Here is a 19,744-nt window from a genome sequence, read left to right on the forward strand (position 1 = left end):
ATAACACAAGATAAAAAAAATGCTGATAGGTGTAAAAATAAAGTCAAATACCACTCGGATAAATAAACAAAAGGCAAAAAGAAAGCCAGGGAAACACTAACAAAAAGTGCACCTTTGAATATCACTAGGGATGATTTGAGTCAAAAATCACTTTAAGAACGTGCAAAATGAACCTTTGGTCTAATAAAACATCGGTACCTAGTCAACCGTTCTCTGAGTACTGGGGGCATTTACTAAGGAAAAAGAAATCGCCTGTTTATACCACTAACAAGGCTCAAAATAGCCCCACACTAACACAGTAACATAATGAGGGCCCCCCTACATGCAAAACGAAGCACTGAGAACTTTGTAAGTGTACAGACCGCTTAATAATAAGATACTTTATAAATAAAGTTCACTTCGTGTATACAGACAGGAGCCATCTTAGAAAAACAGTCACGACAAGACAAACCACGAACGACGTGCTGAGTGATCTGAACGGTATGAAGTTCAGCGAACTTCTGAACTGTATGAAAAGTGTTCGGGGATTGACTTAGAGACTATTTTCTAAGATGGCTCCTGTCTGTATACATGAAGTGAACTGTCTTAATAAAATATCTGGTCCCACTTTATATTAAGTGGTTTTAAGTACTATGTAAAATGAGAACAATGTACTTGTTGTGCTCATGTTGTATTGTAAAACACTTTTGCTGCTATTGAGGTGTGATCTGGGTAAGGTTAGGGACAGGTGTGGTGGTATAGGTAGGTTTAAGGGTAGGTTAAAGTGTAAGGGATGGGTCAACTGTGTAATTACAGATGTAATTACATAAATTAGTTACAGCTGTAATTACATGCTGGTATTTTAAAAATTTAAGTACAATGTAAAAACATGTATGTACACAATAAGTCCATTGTATCAAATTATTTGTTTCAATGAAAGTACATAGTACTTAAAGACACTTAATATAAAGTGGGACCAAATATCTTCTTATTAAACGGTCTGTACACTTCACACAGAAAGATCTCGATGCTTCGTTTTGCATGTTTGGACCCTCATTATGTTACTGTGTGAGTGTGGGGCTATTTTGAGTTTTGTTAGTGGTATAAACTAGCGATTTCTTTTTACTTAGTAAATGCCCCCAGTACTAGCATTATACGCTAAACAGTTTTTAGAGATAAAACTTTTTACATTCGATTATCGTAAAAACAAATCTCAGAGAACGATTGACTAGGTACCGATGTTTTATTAGACCAAAGGTTGATTTTGCACCGGAGTTCCCTTTTAAGTATATGCAGCAGACAACAAATATGGGCTTAGAATCCGAAAGTGCAAAATGAAAAGAAAAATATTTAAATGGATAAAATAAAACTACAAATTGACTTACTGTCAGCATCTGGTGATGGGAGGACCAGCAGCACCACAATATTCTCCAGCACGTATGGCTTGAGTTTGTCCAGGTGAGTTGGCCTTTCCCCTCTTTCAGAAAGACTGATCTGAAGTGCAATTCTGCCCCCTTCAGATACTAAACACCAACCCTGTGAGGAAAGAGAGAGAAACGTAAAGGAATGCAAAGCGTTCCAACAAAAGACCTGCCCTGCCTGAACATTCAATCACCAGATAACTTGTAAACCAATGCAGCTAAAGCTGTCAGCTCACTACATGATTGCAGGTGTAAGCATCATTTAAAAGAATTGCATTTCAGTGTGCATGTTTTCTTTAAGTGGATTGCTGTTAACAGCCCCATTAACTCCCTACTGAAATGATAGTTGTATTCTGACATGTTGTTACAGGATTGCCTTCAAACTTACAATGGGAAACTCATGATGATGTTGTTTCTGTGTACAATACAGTAATGATAAAAATATAAATACATTCATTCTGGCCTTGACACAACAACAACAACGATGATAGAGGATGTCAGGGTCGGACCTGAGCTTTTATTACTTTCTGGATATTTCGTTAACAAAGGAGATAGAAAGGTGATTTGCATTCAGTTCCTGATTCTTTCTTTGTTATGCACTGATGCTTAAACCCTCCACACACTAACAAGATATTGGGGACGATTTTGGACAGATGTTTCCCCTTTTAACAATCCCAGGTAAAGTCCTGAATGGTTCTATATATTGTCTTATCAGATTTTAATGTTGTGTGAGGTGGGTTATGCTGGGCAAACACTACTAGATATTAAGGGGTGATTTTTTACTTCGACAATCCTACATAAAGTCCCAATTATCTTGATGGTTCAACAGATTATCTTATCAGATTTTCCTGTGGTGTGAGGTGTGTTAAGAGTGACTGAATTTGCTTGGAAGAAAGTCGGAGGAACATGCCGAATAGAAATCCTGTTATGTTGGGGGAACCTCAAGGGCAAACGCGCACATGCTCTGGAGATCATCACGTGAAACAAAACAACAGCCAATCAGAAAGCGAGCTGACTGAAAACACGCCTCCAGCTCACGGTGTAACATGTAAAATGCACATTTTCTGTAAAAAACAGTCCACCATTTATTCTTGCCGGTCATCTGCCATGTAAAGTCATGTTTGATGCGAGAGATTTTGCAAATTTCCCAAATGAAAACATGGAATCATGAATGAAATCTGTAAGTGTGTGATATGCTTTCCTGGTCACACTGCGGCACTCCACACACTCGAGAAACAAAACGGTTAAATCTATCATTTCTTATCGCCACGTTAGTGGTCTCTCACATTTAAAAAATCTTTTAGTGTGGCCCAGCCTTTGGCAAAATAGTTTGTGAGCTCAACGTTTAATGTAACTTCAGCAGTACCTGAGCATGTGACCAAATGCACAAATCTTATTGGTTGGCCAGTTTACTTGGCAGAAATTATTACACCTCTCCATAAAAAAAACTGTTGAATTGATGGCATTCAAATGAGGCCTTAAAACAGCTCCTGAAACTGGGATTACTTCACACATTAACAGTGAATTAAGCTTAATCCTTAGCTGAAAGATCAAGTTCAAATCACACAATGATCATATTACAATAAGAGTTACAGAATATTCCAATGGTTAATAAATGTAACATTTCATACCTGGGGCTGATTGTAGAACGTTTTTGGTAAACTGCAGTCAAGCAGCAGACCTAAAATTGTTATATTAGAAGCATCTTCCTGCAGGAGCAAAAGAAAAAGAACATTCAAATTCATCAACTCAGAATCACTTTTTTAGGGTAAGTTAAATCATCTAAAAAAATACGTCATTTACATTATTCAGCAGACACGTACATCTGTAGCAACTTACAATACATTACAAAACACAAGCATAACTCCGTTGATACACAATGCATCATTTTTCATGTGGCAGTTTCAATAGTGATCAAAGAAAGTGTCTTTATTCTAAATAAGGTAGTGTGAATGCGTCTTCAGGGGCCAAGTGCAGCTTTTTTGTTCATTCTTCATGTGTTCCCTATTGAAGTTGTTAACTTTCACTTCCTCGACCTCTTCAGGCAACATGAATCATTTTATACATTCAGTCAATCAGTCAATGAGAAGGGCCCCTTTAAAAGACAGGTAGTTTTCTCTGCCTACCACATTGCCACTTCATATACATCCTAAAGATAGTGGTTTACCAAGTGACTATTCAACATATTTCCCATATTATTTAAATTTAAGGGATTTGAATGTGGGAGGTGTATGTGGCCGCATCTGTGAACAATGAACATTATCAAACCCATCACCTTTGTGCCCTTGGGCACCAAAAAACTTACATTTTATCATTTAATCCCCATCATGCCATACCAAACATGTATGACCATCACAAAAGATGATGCAGAATGTCCACACCATTCTTTTTTCTTTCTATCGCCTTAAAGGTATCGTAAAAGGTGACTAGGGGCTACTCAAGCTCCAAATATGACAGTAAAGCTCTAATAAAGCAAATAAAAGTAGTCAACTGCATATTATTTGCGTCTGTGCCATATTCTAAGTCTTATGATACAAGTCTTTATTAGCTGAAAATCGGATTTGTGCAGTTTCATTTTCATTCCTGTGCTTTTTGCAACCTCATTCACCATTACTTAATGTATGGAAATAAGCTTCAACTTTTGTGTCACAAACAAAAGAAGAAAGGAATTCATATGAGTTTGGAAAGACGTGAGAGTACATAAATGATGACACAGCAAACTATATTTTAATACCAAGTAGCTTGAGGGGGCTTATCCCTGTAAAAAGTTCATGCCCATTTTACAAACACTACAGCAAGACACTGATTGTCCATGGTGAAAAATCATTGCACTGTAATGACAACGAAATGTCAGAGGAACCGGTTTAATTGAGCACCATTCTTCCAGGAGTGTCAAGATTTCAGCAGCTGTCTCTAGGTGAAACATCCCCTACTGTTATCAAGTTTGTAAATTCAACACATACTAGAGTATCTTGAAATGTCAGCTGAAAGCACTTAGTTCAATTACAAGTGAACAGCAGGTTTACATCATCTCTCTCCTCAAGAATGTACTCAATCTGGTGGCAATCACTTATAGCTAATCAGGTAAAACCAGCGGCTTGAGTCGCACTACACATGATCACATTAAGCCTGAAATTAGTCGAGAGAAGTGTGTGGATACAGGTTTTGTTCCCAGTATCAAGAGTTTCAAGGTAAGGATGGAAGTCATTTACGTAGTCCCACCAGCTGGATCTCAAGAGGAATAGCCACTTATACTCAGTACAAGACACCGCAGTGGTTTATCCAAACATAGAGCTCAATTTAAATGTGACCGCTACAACAGAAGCAAGTCTATATTTAAACTTGTTTATGAGAGCTAAGATGCAACATAACACCTATATGAGATACAACAGACTACATCATCTACCTCTGTCAAATATTAACACTGAGAAGTGGTCTTGTGATGCAGGGATTTATTAAAGCATCAATAAATCAACCATAACTCCTGAGCACGAGTTAGTTCCACAAGTTTGGACAGTTCTGGGGTAAATGTATCTTTTGTCGTATAAAAGCTGGGTAAAGTATTATATTTAAAAAATAAAATAAAAAATTAAATGTACTTAATAAAAATAATAATAATTGCCAAACCTAACTCTTACATCATAATTTTCCCAAAAAGACTTCTTAACTGGAGCGCTACATGTTTAGAACGCCATGCTCAAGATTCTGTAACATATTGTGAAATGTTTACATGCAAAAATAATGGAAAAGAAGCACAGTGGAATGCAAAAATGTGTTCTGTGTGAATGGCCCCTAATGCAGTCATTTTTGCTTTCTGTGCTGGCCATAAGAAAAACATCAACACAGGAGACTTTAGTCATGTGGGTTTGCTTGGGTTTCCATGTGTGATGACCTGAATGTGTGTGTTAATGGCTATGACAGTAATAGGAGACAGAAGCACTCAGCTGTCGCTAGACCTCATGTGTCATCCAGCACAAAAGGATAGTGAAAAGAAAAAAAGAACATCTGTGCATGCAAGCTCACAACAAAACAAACAGTATACCCGCATGCATGATGCTTACCTGAGTTTGTGTTAGATTAATGCTTTGTATGTGGGGAAATATCAGAATGTTATCTTTTCTTTGGACGTCCTTGACTGATCCCCCATGGACGCCAACCCCAAAAACCTAACAGAGAGAGAGAAAGAAAGAGAAAGCATATACATCATTTAAAAAAGTGTCATAAATAATTAAATAGAGCGTTCCTAAATAGTAGCGAGGCGGTTGTTGTAGCGAATACAACCCCAACAGGATGATAGGCAACCGCCTCACTCTATTATCCCGCTTATTACATGGTTACCTACCAAATAAATTAATAATTTGACACAAACTACTGATTTAAAAAGAAGTTTATTGATTTAAAGGAGCTTATCCTCCAGAGTGAACAGAACTAACGCTCTGTTTTTCATGGCAACGGTGTGTTATACTTACTAGAGGTCTGATCAAGAAATAACAGACAGCATTCTACATCAGAATTTAACCAAGCTATTATAATAAAATGAGTTAATGTTTTATGTGTGTGTGTATGTATGTATGTATATATGAAGAGTTCAGATGCAAAAGCCTCTAAATGCCATTTGAAATTTTCTTCTTTAATGATGATTTTTATCAAACTTGTATATTTAAGTTCAGTAATTTCACTTAAATAACAATTAATTATCATTGCCATTTAAGTGAAATTACTGAACTTAAATATACAAGTTTGATAAAAATCATCATTAAAGAAGAAAATTTCAAATGGCATTTAGAGGCTTTTGCATCTGAACTCTTCATTTATATAATATATATATTAGGGCTGTGCAAAAGTTAATTGCGATTAATCGCATCCAAAATAAAAGTCTGTGTTTACATAGTATATTTGTGTGTGCTGTATATAATTATTTTGTATATATAAATACACACACATGCATGTATATGTTTAAGAAAATGTGTTATTCCTATATAAAATATTTACATTTATATAATATAGATTATGTATTTATATATACAGAATTTAAGCGCAAATAATTCTTAAATATATACATGCATGCATAGGTATTTATATATACAAAATAATTATATACAGTACACTCAAATATATTATGTAAAACAGACTTTTATTTTGGATGCGATTAATCGCAATTAACTTTTGCACAGCCCTAATATATATATATATATATATATATATATATATATATTATATATATATATATATAAAGTTCCAAAAAAATAGGAACTACATTGCTATAATGTAAGAAATAGTTAGCCTATGAAAAATTAAGGTTTTGGAGTGAAACATTCCAGGATTTTTTTCCCCATCTAATGCAAATGAATGGTGCCCGACAAAGACCACTTTTGAAGGTCCAAAATCCATATTTAGGCAGCATCAAAGGGTTCCAAGGGTCTTTTCTAGCAAAACAGTCAGTCATTTTCAGAAAAAAACCTAAAAACTACAAATGCTCCAGCTATGCAAAGCCTGTTGTATGACCTCTCGTGTGAGTCAAGCACGTTTGCAAGAATTATTTGCAGTGGAGGAGGAGTACGGTCCAAAACAAATGGTGATTGTTGTATATTGGTATTTAGTTTAAATTTATTGTTTAAAATGATCAGTTTGTGTATCCAGGATGAAAACTCCCTCTTGTAAACAATCAGGCATTTCTGCCCCTACATCACACATAACCCTTCTTGTGACTTTTTTTTTTTTTCCGTTCTGAAAATGACTGACCGTTTTGCTAGTAGAAACTTATTTGACGTCTGGGGTTTTGTGGAGCACTTTGAAGGTGCCTATTTATGGATTTTGGACCATCAAAAATTCACTCGGACCATCGGACACCATTCACTTGCATTAGATGAGAAATTTCTGGAATATTTTCCTCCTGAATTTCTCTTCAACTGAGGAAAGAAAGTCATATACATCTTGAATGGCCTTGGGGTAAGTAAATAATCAGGAAATTGTCTTTTTGGGGAAGAACTATCCCTTTAAAGTAATATGAGCAAATAAGTGGTTGGGTTGGATTGGATCGCATTCTTCCTAAAGTCTAACCGTTCCAGTGTTTGCTTGAAATCAGTGTGCTATGATGTGGATCAAATTCCCAATCAAATCAACTAGATGTGAAAACACCCTACAATGATACTAAAAATGATTTCTATTCGAAAATGCTGTTCTTTTGAACTTTCTACTCAAAGAACCCTAAATATATATATATATATATATATATATATATATATATATATATATATATATATATATACATAGTTTTTGTATATATATACAAAAATACAGTGATATATATATCACTGTTTCTACAAAAATATTAATAAGACTGGAGTAATGGCTGTAAAATATTAAGTTTTGCCATCACAGCAATAAATTACATTTTAAAATGTATAGAAAATAGGTAATATTTTGTATATGTAATATTGTAAAATGTAATATTTTACAAAATCACTGTACTTTTGATCAAATAAATGCAGCCTTAAGGAGTATGTGAGACTTCATAAAAAAAAAAAAATCCTACCAATCCTAAACTTTCAAACAGTAGAATAATAAAGATCACCAAAAATGTATTCATAATGAAAACATGACAACAGAAGACATTTGCATTGCATGCTACATGGTCTGAATACTATTCTATATGCCAGTGCAGATTGCTTTTGTGATTACAGTGAATTTGTTTGATGACAGTCACACAGTATCACACTTTTCTGGTTATTTCAAAGGAATCTTTACCATCAAGCTTCTTGCTTATCACTATGTATATAACACAAAACTGCCCTACATTTCCAGAATGATACAGTGTGACCTTAATTCAGTTAAATTCGACAAACATATCTTAAATATTTGAAAGATTATGTTAAGAGTAAGGCAGACAAAAAAGCAAACTGCACACTAATTGTCCCAGGTACAGCTTCGGTCTGTCATGTGATTTCACCTGAAATGTGCTCTTTGGTTGAGGGAAAAAGAAAAACATTCTTAAGTGATCACTAAAGCTGTGGGTATACCATTTACAACTGTCATTTTATGCAAACGGCTACATTTGCACTGCTGCCAAGCTAAATAAACCAATTTAAAATATGAATATCTCCCATATGTGCGCCTTGGTAAAATGTGAGGTGTATATGAAACCTCTAAAAAGTGCATAAAAGTGACCTTGTAATGCTAGTTCTATACAACTTGCCTGGTATGATATCACCCCATGGGTTGATGTGTTAATAAATAAAGAGATTTCTTCATTGCCCTCCACAGTGGGGAGGAAAATGATTTTAAAAAGTGCGCTCCCTCCGGGTGGAATTACCTGTAACACAAAAGAAAAATTTACAAGAAACTGAAATGACTAGAAACACTGGATTACATTTATACAGGACAATTTACATAGAGGAAGAGGGAGAGGGAGAGCAGAGCAAATGTGAAATGGATGCATACTTACCCTTCTGTGGAAGGAAGGCATGTGAAAATGTCTGCTGGATGTAAACACAGAGAGCAAAGAGACTGGGAACTGTGGGCTGGGATTTCGGATATTCACGGTTTCAGCTCTTGGCAGTCCCACCGGCCTGCAGAATGACAGATCCACATGTTAAAGAGCCAAATACTGCATTACAGACTCTCAAATCACTTTCATGTCACTGTGAAGAACACAACCATTGTGAAACAGAAAAGTTGATCTAAATGACTGATATGTCAGGGAACGTTATGCTTATATGAACATTCTTGCCTTGAAGCATTACTTTGTTCAAAAGGAGATCATTTATTTATGTCTTCAGACAGAAACGGCTGACTCTCACAGTGCACGCTTCCCTAAAGCATCACAATGAAAACGGCTCAGTATTACAACACTTGAGCAAAGATGAAAGTAAATGTCATTCAAAGCCACACACATCTATTAAAAGACTTCGAGTTGACCTTTCAAAGCCGATTCTAACCACAGAAAGCTTAGCAGCTCAGCTCTTTATGTTATGATGTTCCTGTGGTCAAAGGCCAGCTTCAAAAGAGGTGTGTGAATAACAGCATGAGAAACACGACGGCTAATAAAAAAATAAAAAAAAATCACTCCAGATCCTATCAGACCAGCCATGAATCTTCATACGTGGGATTGATAAACACGTTCATGTGTCTGACTAGGTACACTACATCAATAGTTACCAAAACTGCCAATGCACAGACTTGATAACTAATTTGTCAATCTAATCCATTATCAGGTTCTTTATTATCGGGTCTCTTGATAAACTGCACCATTTGCCATTTCTGTAAAGAATAGCATCCAATAGCTGTATAGACGAATACTTAACTTTTATTATCAAGCAAGTAATTAACCGAACTAGTAACGTTTAAATTGCTGCTCTGCAGTTTCAGAGTGTATCCCATGCACACAAAATGGATAAGCTAACAAAGGGAAATATGTTAGCAGTATATGGTTTGACACACTTCACCATGACAAAAAATAAAAATACGTAGAAAGTAGAAATATGTCAAATTTGTTTTGCTAAAATATCGAGTGGCGGAAGAACAGTTGCTAAAGAACCGTACAACTGTTTTAATTGATCCCATGAGAAAATGATACCCTGAACAGAATATCAAGCTGGATTACACATATTTAATTACCCGAAAAACAGTATTTTTGGGTTTTAGTTAAGAGATCTTTTCTGTAAAAAAAAAATCACCAAAACATTTATTTTGGCTCTATTTATAATAACAAGTGCATTATTTGGAAATATAAATGGCATAAACAACAACTATGATGATGATGATGATGATGATAATAATAACTATTATTTTTAATGTACAATACTAAAATATAAATCAATTATTATTGTTGTTGTTGTTGTATGATCATTTGAGTTATTATTGCATAAAAATAAGAATTAAAACAATAAAACTATTTACACTAACTCCACCCACCAATGTCTGGTTGGGCCAGCTAAACAAAACAAAACAAACAAAACAAAAAAAACGGCTGTAATTTGTCATTTGCAGTGGCGTAGGGCATAAGGTGCAGAGTAGATACCTTTGCGTTTGAATCCACATATTGCCGAACTCGTTTTGCTCCCTTTTCCCATCGCATATCAGATTGGAAAAGTATTTTTCTTCATAAATATGTATATGTGAAAAGTGGAATTAAAGTGCCTACCGGTTATTTAAAGGAGTAGTTCACTTTTGAAAAAACTTTTGCTTATAATTTAATTTACTCACCCCCATGTCATCCAAGATGTCCGTGTCTTTCTTTCTTCAGTCGAAAAGAAATTAAGGTTTTTGATGAAAACGTTCCAGGATTTTTCTCCGTATAATGAACTTCAGTGGGAACCAGACGGTTCAAGTTCCAAAAGAAACTGCAAGTACAAACTGCAAACTTGTTCAAAGGGCTTTAAACGATTCCAGACGATGAATAAGGGTCTTATCAAGCGAAACGATTGCTCATTTTATAAATAATTAACAAAGTTTAAGTTTTATAAGCTCAAACGCTCACCTTGCTCTGTTCTGTAACGCACTCCTGTTCGAACTCGTTCATCAAAATGAACAAATCTTTTTCCGAGTCATTTGGTTCATTTGGGGAAAGAAACAAATTGATTCGGAAAAAGATTTGTTCATTTTGTTGAACGAGTTCGAACAGGAGTCACGAACGTGCACCACAGAACAGAGCAAGGCGAGCGTTGATCTTATAAAACTTAAACTTTGTTATTTTTTTTCAAAAATGAGCAATCGTTTCGCTTGATAAGACCCTTATTTATAGTCTGGAATCGTTTAAAGCCCTTTGAACAAGTTTGCAGTTTGTACTGAAAGTTTCTTTTGGAACTTGAACCGTCTGGTTCCCACTGAAGTTCAAAAGTTGAAAATCCTGGAACGTTTTCATTAAAAACCTTAATTTCTTTTCGACTGAAGAAAGAAAGACACGGACATCTTGGATGATATGGGGGTGAGTAAATTATCAGCAAAGGTTTTTTGAAAAGTGAACTAATCATTTAATAATAAAGTGTTCATCGGTAGGGTTAGGTGAATGCCTTATTGTCCTAATAAGGTGGCATTTATTTAATACATATAATTATTTACACTCAGTATTTTATTATTGCATATTGTTTTATGTACTAAAATGCTGAGGTGCAAATAGTATCTAACTACTATTTACATTTGTTGAAAGGAAAGTACAGCTATTTTTACATTGTGCAAATAGCAATAGCTTCTATTTCGACTGTGTAAAATAATATATCGGCTAAGGAAATATGCTATTTTCACAATAGCCGCTGCCTAAAAAAAAAGAAAGAAATGGATGTGCATATTGGTTATCAGTCATAAGAAAAAGAAGAATTGGGTAATAGTTTGCAACAAGTTACCAAAATTGAAAACCAATATAACTTATAATTATGTAACAATGGCTGAGAAATGCCATTCCAAGTCTAAGCTGTTGTCTCTCTGTGTGTCGTAATGGAAGCAGTGATGGGAGTATGAGGGGTGTTTGTGAGTGTGTTTAAGGTAGATAATAAGATGTAGATGGTGTTGCAGAAGCACTGATGAAATTAGCAACCAGGCGAAACAACGGCATATTTGTTTTTCTCTCTCGCTCTCGTGTAGAAAGGTTATGCAGTAGTTGGTGTTGCATCATTGCAGGAAACAAGTATAGGGAACAAGGTGTAGACCTACCTGTGCATACATGTGCAAAGAAACAGTATTATTCAATACAAATCTGTGTATCTTAGCTGGTGTCAAAATATGTGTACACATTCACAAAATATGAGTTTCTCCTGTATACATGGAATTGCAATATCCCAATGTAAACGGCGACGCACGATTAGTGTCTAGACGTACGGACAACCTTAAGACGCGATATGCGTCATTTCCGATTCTTCTTACTGTATCCAAAGACAACAACAACAGCAGCACACGGATATGAATAGTTCGGGGCAGATAGCGATCGCCTTTGTTTGCGCTTTGATGCTGGTGGTAAGTAACGTTACTGGTAACGTTACTCGCTCCAAAAGTATGCTGTGCTGTGTCTCGTCATGTTTACTTCCGGTATACTGCAGGCGGATTTTTGTATGCGACGAGATGTTTCTCTACTCAAAATACCAAGATTCCTTGCGAATAGAACATGCACAGAACACAAATCACTATGTGGATATGCCGATATGCGTTTACATGACCAACAATTTGGGTTAGAAAAGGGGTACCCCAGGTATAATATCCCGGTTTTTAAAATCCGGGATATGAGCATATTCGGGTTTTTGCCAGTGTTTACATGGCCGTGGTTATTGCTAGTATCCCGGTTTTGAACGGGTTATTGGCTGCATGTAAACTTAGTCATTGGCCTTCAGGAATCCCAGCAGATAGCTCATTTCAGGCTGTAATGTTTGGATTAGGTTACTGATTAAATACTGATTTATTAATTTTTTTGGTTTAATAACCTTTCCATCTCTAGTCACTCGCATTTACAATGTTTGTTATGCCAGAGAATCATGAATCAAATGGATCCACTGTTAAAGATTTACAGCCCTACAAAATATATAAAGCTGTAAGGTTTTTCTAAATAATGAAGACATTGTAATGTATTTCTGGCCCTACTACCGTTTTAAAGACCCAGTTAAGATTCCCCAACATCAAAAGTGTTTATTGTACCTTAGGCTGCATTTTGATAATGTATTAACTGATATAAAACTAAATTACTATGATATTAATACATAATATTAAAAGAACATGAAACTAGCTAAGAGGTGGAAATAGGAAGAATATACTGTATGAAATGTAACAGTTCCCACCAGTTACTAATTAGTGATTATATATAATATGATTACTTGTGTTACACATAGGATTTCAATTATAGTTCATATAAATCTGACATCTCATGTTATATTGGTTGTGCACTCCTTTCTCTGTTGCTCTTCTTAGGATTGATATGTATGCACATGTTCTAAGTATTTCAAGTTAAAAACCAATACAAACTTGTTAGGTCAAGTCATTAAGTCATTTCTTCATTAAAAATATAATCGTAAAACATTAGATATGTCCTGGCTAAATGAGACACCTTGAAAAGTCATAACAATTTATAATTCTTTGTATTTGGGGAAAAGTTACACATTTATTTTTCCTTCTATATGTGCCATGGCCAACACCTTTAGATTTTGTGTGTGTGTGTGTGTGTGTGTTTACTTCTATACTACATTTATGCCCTGATGAAAATTAATTACATGCTTGGGACCCTCTTTTAAGCATTTAATATGCTTTAAATAATGCTTTGAAACAACAGAAATAATTTAAGGCAAAAACTAAAATTAGTATTTAGTATTAAATTGAATGTAAAGAAGCATTTTCATTAACAATTGACCTATGGCTAAGCCACGCCCCCTCCACTCACTCGGACAAACACGGGCGCTATGGCAGCCGTCACAGTAGGAGACGTTTCACAGGAGGCAATTGGTGATTTTTTGAGACAGAAAAATTATATCATCTTGAAGTCACCTAAAATTGCATTAACTATGCATTGGAGAGGTTATATTAATAAGTTTATTGTTGAGGAAGTCGATGAGCTTCAAATCCTGGCAGAGATGTACAGTTCACAGTGTAAACATGATAACCTGCATATCGTTGCCATCACCGTTTGGTGCTACACTGTAAAAAAAAAATATTGTTGGTTTAACTTAAAAAAGTAAGTAACCTGGTTGCCTTAAAATTTTAAGTTGATTGAACTGGAAAAAATGAGTTAATAAAATGAAGGAGATTAATTCAATCATCAGAAACTCAAAATAATAAGTTATCTCAACTAAATAAATTATTTAAGTTGATTTGACAAAAGAAAATATGTTGTGATAACACATCTTGAAAATATTTTTTTTCTTAGATCAGATGTAGACACCCTTGTGTAATTTATCTGCGTTTAGTTGGTGTTGTGGTCTAGCTACCCCATAACTTAGAGCAGACACTTATCTCGGTTGAGATGTGGCTTGGGAAAGGGTAAAAAAAACACACCATCGCCCAGCCTCTCAGGAACCTAGTGTCAGAGTTGCATTTACCCCATGCACACCGTCTGACCATTTTAAACTTAAAGTAACAAGAAAAAACGAAAGGAAACTGACTAACTTCAATGCATTTCAATGGAAGTGGAAGCAGAGAATCTCCGAGTGTATTGGGTTAGCTGCGCACTGTGATTGGCTCATCGCGTTAGAGGACGTGGCTTAGCCATAGGCCAATTATCAATTTGATCTATTAGTTGTTGCAGATCTAATCACACACCAAGACAATTTTGCACACATGGCTGTGAAATCTGGCTTTTTGTTGTCCTAATAAAAAGGTAACAACCTCCAGTAATGCTTCCAACAAATGGGACAATCAGCATTGGAACCTCTACAACTTTCCAACTGTAGTTATTTCTTAAGGTCAAAATTAAATCAGTGCAGTAGACTCCAAACTCTGCCACTGTTCTTCCATCAGAAGAAAAGAAATTCCTGCCATATTTGGTCATCCTGTCTGCAGGGTTCAGCCACAAGCCAAGTTCAGCTTTAAAATAAGCAGACGTTAAAATACCATTTTGACTTAAATGGACAGCATTTGTGGCAAGTTGACTATTAATAAACAAAATAACTTTCAACCCTTCATTTTTAAATATAAAACTATGCAAGTTTTTTTTTTTTTTAACCTTTGTTTAACCAGGTAAGATAAGTTTAACAATTGACTTGCAATGGAAGTCTAGAAGGCAACAGCTACAAAATAAGTGAATGTCATATGGTTTTGAAAGTATAACCAATTTTAAAATTCTTAGTTACAGCAAATATTTCTAGACATTACAATAAACATATTTTTTTGTAAATCTTTGTATTTTATAAAACTGTTAAGTTATATTTAACCCAAACCATGCCTTTTACAACGAGCCAAGGATAAATATGAATTAATTTTCTCCTGCGAAAAACATGATTGTTTCCCTGCCACCTTTTCACATCTGTAAAAGATTGGAAATTGTTTGAATTTTAATGATTCTGATTCTGCTTATTGATTCCTAATAGAAATTCCAATAAGATAAAATTGGAAGGTAGAAGAAGATTATCATGCACATTTATAATAAAGGCCTCGTTATACTCATGGCAAAGTTCTTTTTTTTTTCAGGGTTAAAACAAAGTTTGAAATACATGACCAGTGAAATAATGTTATAGAACATCCAACGCCACCCACACTGCTGAGAGTGATGGTTAGATGAATAAGTAAATATGAAATATGTAAAACAGGCTTACAAACACTTACACAAGGAACTTTTGCCTATGGTTTAAAAATTCTATAGCAAAAACAACTAGCCTAACTAGGGTAGGGTCTCGTTTGAATTTTAACGATTCCGATTCTACTTATCGTTTCCGATTCTTATACATCCCAATAAGGTAAAAACAAAAAAACAAACAACAACAAAAAAAAACTTAGATATCATTCACATTTATTTTAAATTTCAATTCCCAACCCTAAGCCTAACTAATATAAATTTCAAAGCATTATTAAAGTAAACAAAAACAAATTAGCAAATCGCACAAATAAAATAAAATAATACTGCACTTAAAATAAAATATAGGCCTACATTACAAATATAGCTGCAAAAGTTATTCAATGAAGAAAATTCATTCTCCGGTGCTGCCACTTAGCTGATCAAACATATTATTATGCGTTTTCTTTGTCAAATGTTTACATTCACTTAAGACACAACCGACTGTGTTTATTAAAATATTTTGACATTTTTGTCCACATTTGTCCATTCAAGAGCAAAAAGACGCGAAAACGTATGAGAGGCAGCTTTCTGTGCACACGTTTTGGATGTGTGCGCCTCACAGAAAACAGCATGGGTTTTCTTGCACTTGAATGGTGAAAAATTACAATAAAATGTATTGTTTTCTATGTGCATGCATTGGATGCCCACAACAATACTGACAAAAAACTTCCACATTTAAACATGAACAAATTTTTTCCAAATATAAAAAAAAAACTGCACACTGTTTGCACAGCTAATTTCCATCCTAGGAGAATGTTTAATTGTTTGAGAAATACTTAAATTTGACATCAAAGACAAATAATTTATTATTTATATCATGTAACGTCATAATGTATATATATATATATATATATATATATATATATATATAATAAAAAAAAATATATATATATATATATATATATATATATATATATTAGGGGTGTAACGGTTCACAAAATTCACGGTTCGGTTCGATACAATACACTTGTGTCACGGTTCGGTAAGTTTCCAAAACAGCAAAAAGAAAGAAATGCCAGAGAAATTTTCTTGATTTATTTTTTAAATTACACTTTTATTACAACTAACATCATAAAGTATGATTTTTTTTTTAACTTTGAGCAATGATGGAGCTACTGTATACTTGACTTTTCTTAGGAGCTTATAAAACAAAACAGCTCCTTGCACAAAATGAAATGTAATATTGTAGTAGTTATAAACAAAGGTTTATTTTAGTTCAGATTAACATTTGAGGGCAGCAATTGTATTCATAATGTCAAAATAAAACCGACGTGATGTTACTTGAAAACATTCTAGCCTACTATTCCTGCCAAACTTCAATGGTAACAGTTAGTGTTTATACAGTAAAACCATGGTGAATGTTGCTGATCTGTGGACACTGATTAGTTCATTCATGGCACAATGTTTGTTCCTGGTTTCCACGTCAGCGCTGTTTGATCTGTTAATAACGGAGAAATGTGAATGTTTCTCACTAGATCTCGCAGCGATGTTATTACTTCAGTGGCGAATTCCAATTTTTTTCTTTTTGATTTCGCTGTGTAGTAATAGCGCTGCTTGATTAAGATCGTCTCGCGCTGCATTGGTCCAAACTGATAAACAGTCCGTCAACCACACAATAACGAGTAGCTCAGTTTCGTTCCGCTTACATTACATTTGCCATTTGATGTTGGGCAATGTTGTGGTCACACCAGCGTCTCTTACATTATGAGCGCACTTGCCACGCACAACGCACCTACAGTTCATTTGAAATAACAAAATTTTGCTATGCAGGAAAAATGGTCCAAAGAACCATTCGGTTAAAAAATACCAAAAAGTACCAAAACCGAACCAAAAGCCTCGTACCGAACAGTTCAATATGAATACGTGTATATATCACGTATATATATATACATACACACATATTCAATATATTATGGTATGGTTTGAAAAACGAAAATGTATTTTCCTGGTATTCCCATTAGCTGCCAACATTTTTATAAGGCTATGGACCAAGTGTATGCTGATATTTGTGGGTAAAATGTATGAAATATATAAAACTCTTACTGTGGGCCGAAGTCAAGTGTGGGCGGCTGAAACTGGAGCTGTCTCCCACTCTCCTGCACATAAAACGAGGAACTGAGAAGGAGAAAAGAAAGAAAGAAATGTGAATGCCATGCAGATTCATGCTTTTTACATGAATAGGTAAAATAACAGTATCAGAATAGTTGTATTTAATGCCACGTAAGCATCTGTAGCCATCTTCAAGGCCAAAACTGAATTACAAAAATACAATAGTTAGGCCTGCATATATAAATAAAAAAAACTTTTTTTTTGAAAATTTGTGACATTTTAAACAAAATCAAAACAATATGACTATGCAGCCGAATGTAGTACTATGTAACCAACCATTTTAAACCTCAGATCATGCAGATCTCATGCAAAACCCTTTACTCAAATCAGTGTTAACTCATTCTGTTGTTGTTTTTTGTACTTTTTCACACTATGTCATCGTTTCACATGCATGAATGTTAAAAAACCACAAACAGAGCATCGTTTGTTGGCAGTCTCAGGGAGTGATCTCATTCCTCCAGAGAAACGCTTATACTTTATTTACAAGAGAATATTATGATTTAGTATGAACATTAGAGAAAAATGGAGAAAAACTAAATGAACATCCATCAGTTATTGGGTTGACACAAAACAGCACAAGCTCCAAAGTTAGCTATAATAAAACACCAGAGAAGTATAATGAAAAACACAACACAAGTGTGGCAAAAGGGTGACAGGAAGCTAAAAACAACAGGAAGCTAAAGTGGGCAGCAGGGCAAAGCAGACCAAATGATCAACACCTTTGTTTATACTCTCCTAATACTTAATAAATTGTACCATTTCTCTGAAAACCACTAATAATGCAGGTGAACAGGGCAAACAAAAAGAGCTATGGAATTGTTCCAAGAAGTTTTGCTGTTGAGTTGAGATGAATGAGCTGAACGAGTCTTGGTACTGAGTGATGATAAACATGTCCTTTTGTTTAGTAAAATGAAGAACTGAGTAAAAATGTATGATTAATTGTGATATCTATACTTAAAATCCCAAATCCTTTCTACTCCATGCTTAATTTCAAGGGTTGTGTAAAAAAAACAATACACAGGCCTACAAGTACTTTTTCAAAGATTTTAACAGCAGATGTCACTGTCTCAAACGTTCAAATATCATTATCATGATATCCAAATTTAGATGGTTTCTCCATTGCAGAATCTTTAGCACCATGACAAAAGAAATCACATTCATATTTAAGTTATGAAAATAGGTGGTTCCTTTAATTAATCCTTCAAAAGGTCAAATTACACAAATCTAATCAAAACTATTTAAAAATCAAAATAATCAAAAGCTTTCGAATTGGTATTGAAGTTAAATGCTCATTGTATTTGTGTGTGTACAGGGTTGAAAAAAAGACATTATCTACATGGATTACCTTTCCTGAAAATACAATTAGCCAACTTAACGCCAAAAGCAATAGCTCACCTTGAGGAACTGCACAAATATCCATCATAACCAGCTTTAAATAGTTATAGATTTACTCATTTGTTTATTAATAAAATGACTTTTTTTATCTAATTATTGTTTTTAATGTTCCAAAATTGGAGCTCTAGCGTGTTCTGGTAAGTGGAACAGACCATCTGTTGAGTCGTGGGGGAATCCTTCCACTCGACACTGTCAGTGGCTTGTCCAGGCTTTCAACAGCTGGGAACTCTGACATGAAGACACACATATCAGTGGCCTTCATAACCGATTACCAAAAGAAAGAGGAGAACTAGAGATATGAATTACTTCTGTACCAATTCCAGGAAAGAACTTATGAAACAAAACAACAATACTTTTATGTAGCATCACAACCTCAGAGAACTTGTTTATAACTCTGAACAGCTTTCAAAGTTCTCCATAAAAGGCAAATGAACAGAGTAAATCAAACCTGGAAGAGCATCAAATGTAAACTGACTTCAAAAAAAAAAGAAGAAAAAAAAAGAGAAAAGTCACAGGTTCCTGGGCCTCATATACTCTGTCTGGACATTATCATACTAGTAAAACATGTTCACATTATTTACCTTCATGACAGTCATCT

At 34.7% G+C, this 19,744-nt stretch overlaps 1 protein-coding gene across 4 annotated transcripts in view; it reads right to left on the bottom strand.

The window, feature by feature from the left end:
• The window catches only part of tmem131l (transmembrane 131 like), a 72,998-nt gene that overhangs the window by 20,590 nt on the left and 32,664 nt on the right, over positions 1-19,744 (bottom strand). For all 4 annotated transcript variants that reach the window (XM_089132302.1, XM_089132301.1, XM_089132300.1 and 1 more), the window contains exons 4-9: positions 17,686-17,757; positions 8,845-8,968; positions 8,596-8,712; positions 5,462-5,566; positions 3,032-3,109; positions 1,365-1,515 (exon numbers count right to left, since the gene is read on the bottom strand). In XM_089132302.1, the coding sequence (XP_088988428.1) occupies positions 1,365-1,515; positions 3,032-3,109; positions 5,462-5,566; positions 8,596-8,712; positions 8,845-8,968; positions 17,686-17,757 (647 nt within the window). The remainder of the gene's footprint in view (positions 1-1,364; positions 1,516-3,031; positions 3,110-5,461; positions 5,567-8,595; positions 8,713-8,844; positions 8,969-17,685; positions 17,758-19,744) is intronic.

Source organism: Pimephales promelas, chromosome 6, assembly GCF_988280905.1.
Source record: "Pimephales promelas chromosome 6, fPimPro1.hap1.1, whole genome shotgun sequence".
Lineage (NCBI taxonomy): Eukaryota > Metazoa > Chordata > Actinopteri > Cypriniformes > Leuciscidae > Pimephales > Pimephales promelas.